The 15400-nt window shown below is 45.8% G+C and overlaps 1 protein-coding gene across 1 annotated transcript; it reads left to right on the forward strand.

The window, feature by feature from the left end:
* Positions 1–12509: 12509 nt before the first annotated feature.
* On the forward strand, positions 12510–15109 carry LOC109784583 (uncharacterized). The gene has a single exon (XM_073501606.1). The coding sequence runs from the start codon at positions 12510–12512 to the stop codon at positions 15054–15056; it is 2547 nt and encodes an 848-aa protein (XP_073357707.1). The 3' UTR covers positions 15057–15109.
* Positions 15110–15400: the final 291 nt, after the last annotated feature.

A 15400-nucleotide genomic window follows, 5' to 3' on the forward strand; every position in this document is an offset into this window, starting at 1 on the left:
GAAGAACACACGGCAACAAAAATGATCTCGGTTTAAATAAACATAAGCCGAGAGGAGCCAAGAAAAAGGTTAGCATATACTATAAAAGATCTCGGCTTACAGACGTTCCTTGTCACGTGGCCATCATCGGCGCGCTTAACATCTACTATAGCAACGTTCGGTATAAGCCGAGTACACTACGTCTTCGTCTGGCTTATATTTTCACTTTAATTTTTAAAACACAAAACCCTTCGCCTCCCTTAAAAGCAGAGTGGCCGCGTTCTCGGCTTCTATTTGGATTATATAGGCCGCCTGGCCGTTCTCGGCTTATACGCATGTGCCGGTGACACTACCAACCAGTGGCGGTGCCCGGATCCAAACGTTGTGATGTCAAGATTTTTATAACAGAAAATTGTACACAAAAATAATTTTATCTTTTTATTGAGGGTGCTTTTATTGACTCAAAATGTAGCATCAAGTAAATACAACTCATGATGAGCAACACCCAGCCTCTGCATAACTAAAATGCACATAGCCAAACCAACAGTCTAACAATAGAAAACTGAAAACCGACATATCGGCAACAGAAGAGTCATATGACTAAGGGTGGAAACGGATCGGATGCGGATCGGATAGTGCTCTTACCACTTCCATTTTCATATTTTCAAAACGAATACGAATCCGAATATGGATGTTATCGGATACGGATGTGGCTCGGATATTATTCGAATACAGATACGTATTGGATATTTTCTTGATTCGGAACGGATATGAATAATATCAACATATTGCTTAAGTAAATTAGTCGATAGCTATGTGACCTGAAATAATCAACTTGTGACATACAATAAGTCAATGATAAATAGGTTTATGAATAAATACTACTGTAATGCATAATAATTTATAAGTTTAATCATATAAAGAGTAAAATTTGACCACTTATTTGGCATTTATGTTGGATAATTGGATTGGGTCCAAATTTTGAAAATTACCTCTCATAATCTTATTCGGATACGGATATATCCACTTCCAAATCCATATTTGTGTCAAAATCTCCTACCATATTTTATTTTTTATTTGTTTAATAAATTCGGATACAGATAATTTCCATTTCCATTTTGGTTCGGATGCCGCTGTTTCGGATACGAATAGGCATTTTCTCGAATACGAATATCGGATATTTCGGATTATCCGCTACCACTTTCCACCCCTACATATGACCGATGGCCCTTTCGATTATGCATATTTTGATATGTATGCATAAGAGCGATATTATTGAGAAAAATGACATCTAAAACCTCAATAATACCCTATCTCTTACTTCTAGTTCCCAGTATTCATTTTTTTGCGATGAAGTTCCTAGTATTCATTGTGAGAGAAAAAAATTAAAAGAGGAGGAAGATAAAACTTACCAATAAAAGGGGAAGGGCCTCGAATGATGACTAACGGTGCATCAAGAACGCTGCCGGCTAGCCGAAGGTTGATGTTGTTGGAAATATGAGCAATTTACCATATGCTTTTATTAACAAAACTAGTAGATAAAACATGACTATTGTAATAGAGATGAAACAAGTCATGTAATCTATCAAAGTGTGGCATCTGCACATGTGAACCAGAACATAACATATGTATATAGCCGAGGCTAGAACAAGAAAATGATACAAAGACGTACGGAGCAGAGCGGCAGAAGCACCGGTCTTGGGGTCGATGTCCTTGCCATCCATGTCGTTGAAGAGGTTTGCTCGTTCCCGCAACCCACCGCGCGTTGAGCCGAGGCGAGCGGTGGAGGAGGAGCGCGCGTGAATGTCCCTCTTATTCTCATGCTCATACATGTGGGGAAACAACCTCCCTTAAAAGAAGGTCCAACTCCTACCAAACTAGCAATGTGGGAGTAAACTTTAGTTTCATCTCTTGCCTTGCACGAATTGGCTGAGTGAGCCTCTAGAATTTATTAGGAATTTCTGAAATTGTTATTGAGCTGACCCAAAATAGATTAAACTCCGGCAGATGTGACTAACACCCATATCAATGGTCGCACCTAAGTTTTCTATTTTGGTGAGATTTACACGGGAAGATGAAACAACTGAGAAATCCAACTGTGAATGGATAAATCACGGGATTAGTGGATCAACCAATCAGGTAGTTGTTAGGGCTTCCTTTGCTAGTTTGCTTCTGTTTACCCAGCCAAACGTTGCCCAAACCAGATGACAAGTGGCCCTTGTAGTCAATTACCAGAATTTGTTTATTGAGCAGCTGAGTACGCATGCATATGGGGTCTTTCACTTCCCAAATCCCTGTGTAGTCAAGCGACTACACAACCACAACCCGGCTTCGCCCCTGCTCAAATGATCAGTATGGTCAACTAGAGGAGGGGGAGGGGGGATGAATAGGCGTCTAATCGTTTCAAATCTCTTTTCTAATTTTAAGGGATACAACAAGAATAAAAATTGGTTAGATATGCAACTAGAATTTTCTCTTCGAAAGGTAGGTTAAAATCCCATGCTTCTACATCATTATGATGCATACATCTAGTTTTATTTGTTATTATGGAGAAACACCTACGACTAAGTTGACTTCTTCTATAGCTACGTCTTCAAGAAGACAAACGTCCTTGCGCCATCATTGCCTTGTCCGGCCGGAGATGGCCAAGACAAGAATTTTCATCCTAGTTTCCGATGCCTGCCAATGAAGACCAGCACAATCGCAAAGCTACTAGAGAACGCCTTCAATAAGGTAACGATGCAAGTTCTGTTGGGGAACATAGTAATAATTCAAAAAAATTCCTACGTGTCACCAAGATCAATCTAGGAGATGCTACCAACGAAAGAGAGGGAGTGCATCTTCATACCCTTGAAGATCGGTACGCGGAAGCGTTACAAGAATGCGGTTGATGGAGTCGTACTCGCGGCGATTCAAATCGCGGAAGATCCGATCCAAGCGCCGAACGGATGGCGCCTCCACGTTCAACACACGTACAACCCGAGAACGTCTCCTCCTTCTTTATCCAGCAAGGGGAGAGGAGAAGTTGAGGGAGAGCTCCGGCAGCACGATGACGTGGTGGTGGAGCTCGTGGTTCTCCAGCAGGGCTTCGCCAAGCACTACGGAGGAGGAGGAGGTGTTGAAGAGGGGGAGGGCTGCGCCAGCGAAAGGGTCGTCTGCAGCCCTCTCTCTCCCTCACAATATATAGGGGGAAGGGGGGGAGGAGGAGGCGCCCTAGGGTTTCCCTAGGGGAGGGGCGGCGGCCACAAGGAAAACCCTAGATGGGTTTGGACGCCCCCACCCCTAGGAAACTTGGCCCCCCAAGCCGAGGGGCGGCTGCCCTAGGGGAGGTGCCCCCACCTCTCCTGGTTACATGAGATGGGGTGGGAGGGGCGCACAGCCCCTTAGTGGGCTGGTGTGCCCCCTCCCCTTGGCCCATAAGGCCCCCAAACACTTGTCGGGGCCTCCGAAACTCCTTTTGGTCACGCTGGTCGTCACCTGGTACTCCCGGAACAATTTCGGACTCCAATACCCTTCGTCCAATATATCGATCTTCACCTCCGGACCATTCTCGAGTTCCTTGTCACGTCCGGGATCTCATCCGAGACTCCGAACAACCTTCGGTAACCACATACTATTCCCATTACAACTCTAGCGTCACCGAACCTGAAGTGTGTAGTCCCTACGGGTTCGGGAACCATGCAGACATGAACGAGACACCCCTCCGGCCAATAACCAATAGCGGGATCTGGATACCCATATTGGCTCCCACATGTTCCACGATGATCTCATCGGATGAACCACGATTTCGGGGATTCAATCAATCCCGTATACAATTTCCTTTGTCTACCGGTATGTTACTTTCCCGAGATTCGATCGTCAGTATCCCCATACCTTGTTCAATCTTGTTATCAGCAAGTATCTTTACTCGCTCCGTAACACATGATCCCGTGGCTAACTCCTTAGTCACATTGAGCTCATTATGATGATGTATTACCGAATGGGCCCAGAGATATCTCTCCGTCATACGGAGTGACAAATCCCAGTCTCGATTCGTGCCAACCCAACAGACACTTTCGGAGATACCTGTAGTGCACCTTTATAGTCACCCAGGTACGTTGTGACATTTGATACACCCAAAGCATTCCTACGGCATCCGGGGGTTGCACAATCTCATGGTCCAAGGAAATGATACTTGACATTAGAAAAGCTCTAGCAAACGAACTACACGATCTTGTGCTATGCTTAGGATTGGGTCTTGTCCATCACATCATTCTCCTAATGATGTGATCCCGTTATCAACGACATCCAATGTCCATGGTCAGGAAACCATAGCCATCTATTGATCAACGAGCTAGTCAACTAGAGGCTCACTTGGGACATGTTGTGATCTATGTATTCACATACATATTACGGTTTCCGGTTAATACAATTATAGCATGAACAATAGAAAATTATCATGAACAAGGAAATATAATAATAACCATTTTATTATTGCCTCTAGGGCATATTTCCAACAGTCTCCCACTTGCACTAGAGTCAATAATCTAGTTACATTGTGATGAATCGAACACCCATAGAGTTCTAGTGTTGATCATGTTTTGCTAGGTTTAGTCAACGGATCTGCGACATTCAGATCCGTGTGTACTTTACAACTGCACCAGCTGACTGCCCCACCATTCAAAATATACATGTATCCGGTTTGTGACTTGGAGCCATCCGGATCTGTGTCAAAGCTAGCATCGACGTAACCCTTTACGACGAGCTCTTCGGCACCTCCATAAACGAGAAACATATCCTTAGTCCTTTTCGGGTACTTCAGGATATTCTTGACCGCTGTCCAGTGTTCCATACCGGGATCACTTTGGTACCTCCCTACCAAACTTATGGCAAGGTTCACATCAGGTCTGGTACACAGCATGGCATACATAACAGAGCCTATGGCTGAGGCATAGGGGACGACACTCATCTTTTCTCTATCTTCCGCCGAGGTCGGGCATTGAGCTGCGCTCAATCTCACACCTTGCAATACAGGCAAGAACCCCTTCTTGGACTGATCCATATTGAACGTCTTCAATATCTTGTCAAGGTATGTGCTTTGTGAAAGACCAATGAGGCGTCTCGATCTATCTCTATAGATCTTGATATCCAATATGTAAGCAGCTTCTCCAAGGTCCTTCATTGAAAAACACTTATTGAAGTAGGCCTTTATGCTTTCTAAAAGTTCTATATCATTTCTCATTAATAGTATGTCATCCACATATAATATGAGAAATGCTACAGAGCTCCCACTCACTTTCTTGTAAATACAGGCTTCTCCATAAGTCTGTATAAACCCAAACGCTTTGATCACTTCATTAAAGCGAATGCTCAAACTCCGAGATGCTTGCACCACCCCATAGATGGAGCGCTGGAGCTTGCATACCTTGTCAGCATTCTTAGGATCGACAAAACCTTCTGGCTGCATCATATACAATTGTTCCTTAAGGAAACCGTTAAGGAATGCCGTTTAGACGTCCATTTGCTAGATCTCATAATTATAGAATGCGACAATTGCTAACATGATTCAGACGGACTTCAGCATCGCTACGGGTGAGAAGGTCTCATCGTAGTCAACTCCTTGAACTTGTCGATAACCCTTAGTGACAAACCGAGCCTTATGGACGGTCACATTACCATCCGCGCCAGTCTTCTTCTTAAAGATCCACTTATTATCTATGGCTTGCCGATCATCGGGCAAGTCCACCAAAGTCCATACTTTGTTCCCATACATGGATCCTATCTCGGACTTCATGGCTAAGCCATTTGTTGGAATCCGGGCCCGCCATCGCTTCTTCATAGTTTGAAGGTTCACCATTGTCTAACAACATGATTTCCAGGACAGGGTTGTCGTACCACTCTAGTGTGGAACGTGTCCTTGTGGACCTACGAAGTTCAGTAGCAACTTGATCCAAAGTTTCATGATCATCATCATTAACTTCCTCTCTAGTCGGTGCAGGCATCACAGAAACATCTTTTTGTGCTGTACTACTCTCCGGTTCAAGAGGGGGTACTTCATCAAGTTCTACATTCCTTCCACTTCTTTCGAGAGAAACTCTTTCTCCAGAAAGGATTCATTCTTGGCAACAAAGATCTTGCCTTCAGATCTGAGGTAGAAGGTATACCCAATAGTTTCCTTAAGGTATCCTATGAAGACGCATTTTCCCGATTTCGGTTCAAGCTTTTCAGGTTGAAGTTTCTGGACATAAGCATCGCATCCCCAAACTTCCAGAAATGACAGCTTAGGTTTCTTCCCAAACCATAATTCATACAGTGTCGTCTCAACGGATTTCGACGGTGCCCTATTTAAAGTTAATGCGGCAGTCTCTAAAGCATAACCCCAAAATGATAGCGGTAGATCGGTAAGAGACATCATAGATCGCACCATATCCAATAAAGTGCGATTATGACGTTCGGACACACCATTACGCTGAGGTGTTCCAGGCGGCGTGAGTTGTGAAACAATTCCACATTTCCATAAGTGCGTGCCAAACTCATGACTCAAGTATTCTCCTCCATGATCTGATCGTAAGAACTTTATTTTCCTGGCACGTTGATTCTCTACCTCGCTCTGAAATTCCTTGAACTTTTCAAAGGTCTCAGACTTGTGTTTCATTAAGTAGACATACCCATATCTACTTAACTCATCAGTGAGGGTGAGAACATAACGATAGCCATCGCGAGTCTCAACGCTCATTGGACCGCATACATCAGTATGTATTATTTCCAACAAGTTGGTTGCTCGATCCATTGTTCTGGAGAACGGAGGCTTGGTCATTTTGCCCATGAGGCATGGTTTGCACGTGTCAAATGATTCATAATCAAGAGACTCCAAAAGTCCATCTGCATGGAGTTTCTTCATGCGTTTGACACCACTGTGACCAAGGCGGCAGTGCCACAAGTATGTGGGACTATCATTATCAACCTTTTGGGTCACACTATGAATATGTGTAACATCACGTTTGAGATTCAATAAAAATAAACCATTGACCAGCGGGGCATGACCATAAAACATATCTCTCATATAAATAGAACAACCATTATTCTCGGATTTAAATGAGTAGCCATCTCGCTTTATACGAGATCCAGATACAATGTTCATGCTCAAAGCTGGCACTAAATAACAATTATTGAGGTTTAAAACTAACCCCGAAGGTAAATGTAGAGGTAGCGTGCAGACGGCGATCACATCGACCTCGGAACCATTCCCGACGCGCATCATCACCTCGTCCTTCGCCAGTCTCCGCTTATTCCGCAGCTCCTGTTTTGAGTTACAAATGTGAAAAACCGCACCGGTATCAAATACCCAGGAGCTACTACGAGCGCTGGTAAGGTACACATCAATAACATGTATATCATATATACCTTTGGCGTTGCCGGCCTTCTTATCCGCTAAGTACTAGGGGCAGTTCCGCTTCGAGTGACTTTTTCTCTTGCAATAAAAACACTTAGTCTCAGGCTTGGGTCCATTCTTTGGCTTCTTCCCAGCAACTGACTTACCGGGCACGGCAACTCCCTTGCCATCCTTCTTGAAGTTCTTCTTACCCTTGCCTTTCTTGAAACTAGTGATCTTATTCATCATCAACACTTGATGTTCCTTTTTGATCTTCACCTCCGCTGATTTCAGCATTGAATATAACTCAGGAATGGACTTCTCCATCCCTTGCATATTGTACTTCATCAGAAAGCTCTTGTAGCTAGGTGGAAGCGACTGGAGGATCCTGTCAATGACCGAGTCATCTGAAAGATTAACTCCCAGCTGATACAAGCAGTTGTGCAACCCAGACATTTTGAGTATATGCTCGCTGACAGAACTATTTTCCTCCATCTTACAACTATAGAACTTGTCGGAGACTTCATATCTCTCGACCCGGGCATGAGCTTGGAAAACCATTTTCAGCTATTGGAACATCTCATATGCTCCGTGTTGCTCAAAACGCTTTTGAAGCCCCGGTTCTAAGCTGTAAAGCATGCCGCACTGAACCAGGGAGTAATCATCACTATGCGACTTCCAGGCATTCATAATGTCTTCAGTTGCTGGGAAAATGGGTGTGTCACCTAGCGGTGCTTCAAGGAGATAAGCTTTCTTGGCAGCTGTGAGGACGATTCTCAAGTTATGGACCTAGTCCGTATAGTAGCTACCATTGTCTTTCAGCTTGGTTTTCTCTAGAAACGCGTTGAAGTTGAGGGCAACATTAGCGTGGGCCATTGGATCTACAAGATAAATTGTAAATACAATTTTAGACTAAGTTCATAATAATGAATTTCATCTAATCAAATTATTTAATGAACTCCCACTCAGATAGACATCCCTCTAGTCATCTAAGTGATACATGATCCGAATCGACTAGGCCGTGTCCGATCATCACGTGAGACGGACTAGTCATCAACGGTGAACATCTCCATGTTGATCGCATCTACTATACGACTCATGTACGACCTTTCGGTTTCTCGTGTTCCGAGGCCATGTCTGTACATGCTAGGCTTGTCAAGTCAACCTAAATGTTTCGCATGTGTGAATCTGGCTTACACCCGTTGTATGTGAACGTTAGAATATATCACACCCGATCATCACGTGGTGCTTCAAAACAACGAACCTTTGCAACGGTGCACACTTTAGGGGAACACATGTTCTTGATATTTTAGTGAGGAATCATCTTAGTTATGCTACCGTTGTTCTAAGCAAATAAGATGTAAACATGATAAACATCACACACAAATCATAAAGTGTCATGATATGGCCAATATCATCTTGCGTCTTTGGTCTCCATCTTCGAGGCGCGGCATGATCACCATCTTCACCGACATGACACCATGATCTCCATCATCGTGTCTTGATGAAGTTGTCTCGCCAACTATTACTTCTACTACTATGAATAATGGTTAGCAATAAAGTAAAGTAATTACATGGCATTTTCATTGACACGCAGGTCATACAATAAATTAAGACAACTCCTGTGGCTCTTGTCGGTTGTCATACTCATCGACATGCAAGTCGTGATTCCTATTACAAGAACATGATCAATCTCATACATCACATATATAATTCATCACATCCTTTTGGCCATATCACATCACATAGCATACCCTGCAAAAATAAGTTAGACGTCCTCTAATTGTTGTTGCATGTTTTACGTGGCTGCTAAGGGTTTCTAGCAAGAACGTTTCTTACCTACGCAAAAGCCAACGGTGATATGCCAATTGCTATTTACCCTTCATAAGGACCCCTTCATTGAATCCGATCCGACTAAAGTGGGAGAGACAGACACCCGCTAGCCACCTTATGCAACAAGTGCATGTCAGTCGGTGGAACCTGTCTCACGTAAGCGTACGTGTAAGGTCGGTCCGGGCCGCTTCATCCCACAATGCCGCCGAATCAAGATAGGACTAGTAACGGTAAGCAAATTGAACAAATCATCGCCCACAACTACTTGTGTTCTACTCGTGCATATAATCTACGCATAAACCTGGCTCATGATGCCACTGTTGGGGAACGTAGTAATAATTCAAAAAAATTCCTACATGTCACCAAGATCAATTTAGGAGATGCTAGCAACGAGAGAGAGGGAGTGCATCTTCATACCCTTGAAGATCGCTAAGCAGAAGCATTACAAGAACGCGGTTGATGGAGTCGTACTCGCGGTGATTCAAATAGCGGAAGATCCGATCCAAGCGCCGAACGGACGGCGCCTCCACGTTCAACACACGTACAGCCCGGGGACGTCTGCTCCTTCTTGATCCAGCAAGGGGAGAAGAGAAGTTGAGGGAGAGCTCCGGCAGCACGTTGACGTGGTGGTGGAGCTCGTGGTTCTCCGGCAGGGCTTCGCCAAGCACTACGGAGGAGGAGGTGTTGGAGAGGGGGAGGGCTGCGCCAGGGGAAGGGTCATCTGCAGCCCTCTGTCTCCCTCACTATATATAGGGGGAAGGGGGGAGCAGGAGGTGCCCTAGGGTTTCCCTAGGGGAGGGGCGGCGGCCACAGGGGAAACCCTAGATGGGTTTGGGCGCCCCCACCCCTAGGAAACTTGGCCCCCAAGCCGGGAGGGGCGGCTGCCCTAGGGGAGGCGCCCCTACCTCTCCAGGTTACGTGAGATGGGGTGGGAGGGGCGCACAGCCCCTTAGTGGGTTGGTGTGCCCCCTCCCCTTGGCCCATAAGGCCCCCAAACGCTTGTCGGGGCCTCCGAAACTCCTTTCGGTCACGCTGGTCGTCACCCGGTACTCCCAGAACAATTCTGGACTCCAAGACCCTTCGTCCAATATATCGATCTTCATCTCTGAACCATTCCGGAGTTTCTCGTCATGTCCGGGATCTCATTCGGGACTCCGAACAACTTTCGGTAACCACATACTATTCCCATTACAACTCTAGCGTCACTGAACCTTAAGTGTGTAGACCCTACGGGTTGGGGAACCATGCAGACATGACCGAGACACCTCTCCGGCCAATAACCAATAGCGGGATCTAGATACTCATATTGGCTCCCACATGTTCCACGATGATCTCATCGGATGAACCATGATGTTGGGGATTCAATCAATCCCGTATACAATTCCCTTTGTCTATCGGTATGTTACTTGCCCGAGATTTGATCGTCGGTATAACCATACCTTGTTCAATCTCGTTACCGGCAAGTCTCTTTACTCGTTTCGTAACACATGATCCCGTGGCTAACTCTTAGTCACATTGAGCTCATTATGATGATGTATTACCGAGTGGGCCGAGAGATACCTCTCCGTCATACGGAGTGACAAATCACAGTCTCGATTCGTGCCAACCCAACAGACACTTTCGGATATACCTGTAGTGCACCTTTATAGTCACCCAGTTACTTGTGACATTTGATACACCCAAAGCATTCCTACGGCATCCGGGGGTTGCACAATATCATGGTTTAAGAAAATGATACTTGACATTAGAAAAACTCTAGCAAACGAACTACACGATCTATTGCTATGCTTAGGATTGGGTCTTGTCCATCACATCATTCTCCTAATGATGTGATCCCGTTATCAACGACATCCAATGTCCATGGTCAGGAAATCATAACCATCTATTGATGAACGAGCTAGTCAACTGGAGACTCACTAGGGACATGTTGTGATCTATGTATTTAGACATGTATTACGGTTTTCCGGTTAATACAATTATAGCATTAACAATAGACAATTATCATGAACAAGGAAATATAATAATAACCATTTTATTATTGCCTCTAGGGCATATTTCCAACAAGTTCATCGCACGACATTTGTAGCATTTTCAATAGTGTTTTTATAGCCTCATGGCAATTTCACAATATTTTTTGGTTTCTAAACTTACTTTTTACATTTTCCCCACAATACTAAACTTTCCTACAAACATACCCCCACGAGCTGGTTTTTTTGTATTCCTTAGACATTGCAAATTCACTTTTTGACACATGTTTTTACCAGATCCATTTGAACATGATGGCAATTTATTATATGTATCGAATATTTTTTTTTTGCTTTCTATAGTCAGATCCAAAATTCAGTTTGAAGACTTGGTCCTAGTCAGCAGGAAACTGGCGCCTTTTTTATGTCTTTCTTTGTTTTTGGCATAACGATTACGCTAGTAGGGGGAGGCCTATTAAAAAGCCTGCCGGGCTGCTAGGTCGCACCGGGGAGTTCTCCCAGCGAACGAAATTGTTCCATGGAGATCCTGCCCTAGCAAATGTTTGACGTTCCATAGGTATTCAGATTAAAACACCCGAAAGGTGTGACTACTCTCGGGTGTACTACACCCGAGTTTGCAAAAAAAAAACGCGATAAAACAAAATCCAATTTTTTTAAAATTTTGAGACAACAAACTTAAGGAGTAGTTTGAGCTTCTTGCAAAGTTTCAGCCAGAAAAAAACAAGGGAGGAGCTCTCACCAAAAGAAAACAAAATCACCGCTCCAACAGTGCACACAACTTTGAACATTGATTTTGTTTTTTGAGGAGAGCTTCTCCGATGTTACTTTTGGCTGAAATTGTGCAAAATGCTTGAACATTTGATGAAGTTTGAAGTCTCAAAATTTCAGGTTTTTCAACTTTGTTTCATAACGTTTTTCCAATTTTTTGCAAACTCGGATGTACTACACCCGAGAGTAGAAAATCCACACTCTTCAAAAAAAATCAGTACAAATGTACACGGCGCCTTCGCGAACGCGCGTGCATGTGACAGGACTGGGAGCCCCGGATCTTGGGTAGGCAGGGCAGGCGGGCGTCCAGAGGATCTTCCGACTTTGTCCTTGATCGGTGCTGTTTGAAAAAGTCTGATGGCGCCATTCGTCGCCCTGTCGCGGTGCCTGCCGTATGCATACAGTTGACTCGGGCAAGTAACGCACCCACTGGTGTAAACTAAAACAGCTCCTGTATGATTTTTCTGCCACACGAAGCGCACGCACTCGGCGTTTGCCGTGGGTCGGTCCATCCATATAGTGTGTGTTCTTCGGAGTTGCGGACTAGACTTCTCCTGCTGATCAACAATTCTCATCCCGGGTCCGTCCGAGACATGGTAGGACCAGCCACCCACGCTCACCTCGCCGGCACCGCCGCGCTCCTCCTGTTGGTGGCCACCATCCCAGCGACGACAGTTGCCGTGGTGCCATCGGAGGTCGACGCCCTTCTGGCCTGGAGGGCCAGCCTGGACGACCCGGCCACGCTGTCCAACTGGACCAGCGCCGCGCCGGCCTGTGACTGGGTCGGCGTGTCCTGCGATGCCGCCGGACACGTCCGGGCGCTAAGGCTTGAGGGACTCGGTCTCTCGGGCGGGCTCGGCTCGCTCGACACCATCGCGCTCCCGGCGCTTGCCATTTTGAACCTCGCAGGGAACAACCTCAACGGGGAAATCCCGGCTAGCATCTCGCTACTGCGCTCCATCAACGAACTCAACCTCAGCAGCAATTGTTTCAACAGCTCCATCCCGCCGCAGCTCGGTGACATGCCCGGCCTCCAGTCCCTCAGCCTCCGCAACAACAGCCTTTTCGGAGACATCCCGCGCCAGCTCTGCAGGCTCCTTCCCGTCAGGGAACTCGACCTGTCAAACAACCAGCTCACGGGGAACCTCCCGGACTGTTGGTGCAAGCTCAAGGCTCTGCAGTACATCAACTTGTCAAAAAATCGGCTCATAGGCAACCTGCCGAACTGCTGGTGCAAACTCCAGGCTCTGCGATACATCAATCTGTCAAAAAACTGGCTCGCCGGGAATCTCCCGGACTGCTGGTGGAATCTGCAAGCTCTGCATTCCATGAACCTGGCCAATAACTCCTTCTCAGGTGAAATCCCCGTGACCAAGGCAAACCACAACTGCTCTCTCACCCTCCTAAAACTTAACAAAAATGCCTTTGTTGGAACCATCCCACACCTAGAGGGTTGTGACTCGCTGGCAACCCTCGACCTCAGCCACAATAGGTTCAACGGCTCCATCCCACCACAACTCGGTGATATCCGCAGCCTCATCAACCTCCAGCTCTACAATAACAACCTCACTGGGGCCATCCCGCACCAGCTCTGCGGGCTCCTCTCCATGAGAATACTCTATTTGTCAAACAATCGGCTCACCGGGAACCTCCCGGACTGCTGGTGGAATCTACAGGCTCTGCAGCTCATGGACCTATCCAGGAACTCCTTCACAGGTGAAATCCCCGCGACTAAGGCAAGTCACAACTGCTCTCTCATTTCCCTAAATCTCGCCAAAAATTCCTTCACTGGAACCTTCCCAGACCTAGAGGGCTGCAACTCGTTGGCCATCCTCGACCTCGGCAACAATAAGTTCCATAGCTCCATCCCACTACAGCTCGGCAACATGCAAAACCTCGTCAGCCTCCAACTCTACAAAAACAAGCTCATCGGCGACATCCCACACCAACTCTGCGAGCTACTTTCCGTCGAGATACTCGATCTATCAAACAACCGGCTCACCGGGGACCTCCCAGCGTGCTGGTGCAATCTCCAGGCTCTGTGGTACATGAAGCTGTCCAAAAACCTGCTAACTGGGAAGCTCCCTGGCTGCTGGTGGAACCTGGAGGCTCTAGAGTTCATGGACCTGTCTGACAACTCCTTCTTAGGTGAAATCCCTCTGGCTAAGGCAGGACACAACTGCTCTCTCGAGTCATTGTACCTTTCCGGAAATGGCTTTGTTGGTGTCTTCCCACAGGTCCTAAGAGCCTGCAACTCGCTGGCCACCCTAGACATCGGGAACAATAGGTTCTTTGGTGCTCTCCCTCCATGGATTGTGATTTGGGTTCAATCAATGAGAATCCTTAGGCTCAGATCAAACAACTTCACCGGAGAATTTCCTTTCGAGCTATCACAACTTTCTCAGCTTCAGTTGCTCGACATGGCAAACAATAGCTTCATTGGAGCAATTCCGGTAGCCTTCGGAAACTTGACCTCCATGAGGCGTCCACATAATATGTCAACTCTGAGACCGCTCGACGGATTAAAATATTGGGATAAGATCAAAATAAACTGGAAGGGGCAAGAGCGAACTTTCAACGGAAAACTAGAGTTAATAAGTGGTATTGATGTGTCGGACAATTTGTTATCTCGGTGCATCCCTGAAGAGCTAACCAAACTTCAGGGCATCCAGTTCCTGAATCTATCAAGAAATCACCTGTCATGCAACATTCCTGAAGACATTGGCAGTTTGACTTGTCTCGAGTCCCTTGATGTGTCATCTAATGGACTTACAGGAGCAATTCCTCCCAGCATGTCGAGCTTATCATGGCTAAACTCGTTGAATGTCTCGAACAATCTTTTGTCGAGCAAGATACCCACTGGGAGTCAGATGCAAACCCTGACTGACCCATCAATTTACTCTAATAATTCTGGGCTCTGTGGATTTCCTCTCGACATGTGTGCAAATACTTTGCTTTCACCAAATGAGAGAAATGGCGAAGATGAGGATCAGTGGTTGTGCTATTGGGTGATTGCTGGGATTGTGTTTGGTTTCTGGCTATGGTTTGGTATGCTCTTTAGAGTTAAGGCTTGGAGATGTGCTTTTCTCTTCTTTGTGGATGGTGTGCAATGTAAGATTATGAAGAAGGTGTCACGTTAGCTATGTTATTACTGGTTGTGTTCTCTACAATATGATACCAATATCATCAATTCCTTGAGTAAATTTGGGCGCAATGAGTCTCGTTCCCATTCTTCTCCCCAAATTGATTAATTATGTTTCTCCTGTACAAGATGTAGATCGATCACGCCAAAAAAAAAGGGGTACACCTCCATTTTTTTTTTTAAAAAAGACCGATCACGCCAAGGCGCCATGAACTGATCGCAGGAGAGTTTCTGGTTCTACTTGACTAATCTATCTATCTCTTCAACTACGTATTCGATCGATCTCCTTCACCTGAAGAGGCTCGCTGTCGTCGTTGGCTGCGTGAACGTCTCCAGCCACGG

The sequence above is a fragment of the Aegilops tauschii genome, chromosome 6 (assembly GCF_002575655.3).
Source record: "Aegilops tauschii subsp. strangulata cultivar AL8/78 chromosome 6, Aet v6.0, whole genome shotgun sequence".
In the NCBI taxonomy this organism is placed as follows: domain Eukaryota; kingdom Viridiplantae; phylum Streptophyta; class Magnoliopsida; order Poales; family Poaceae; genus Aegilops; species Aegilops tauschii.

Coding starts and splice junctions, on each gene's coding strand:
- LOC109784583 (XM_073501606.1), top strand. CDS start 12,510: ATGGTAGGACCAGCCACCCACGCTCACCTCGCCGGCACCGCCGCGCTC.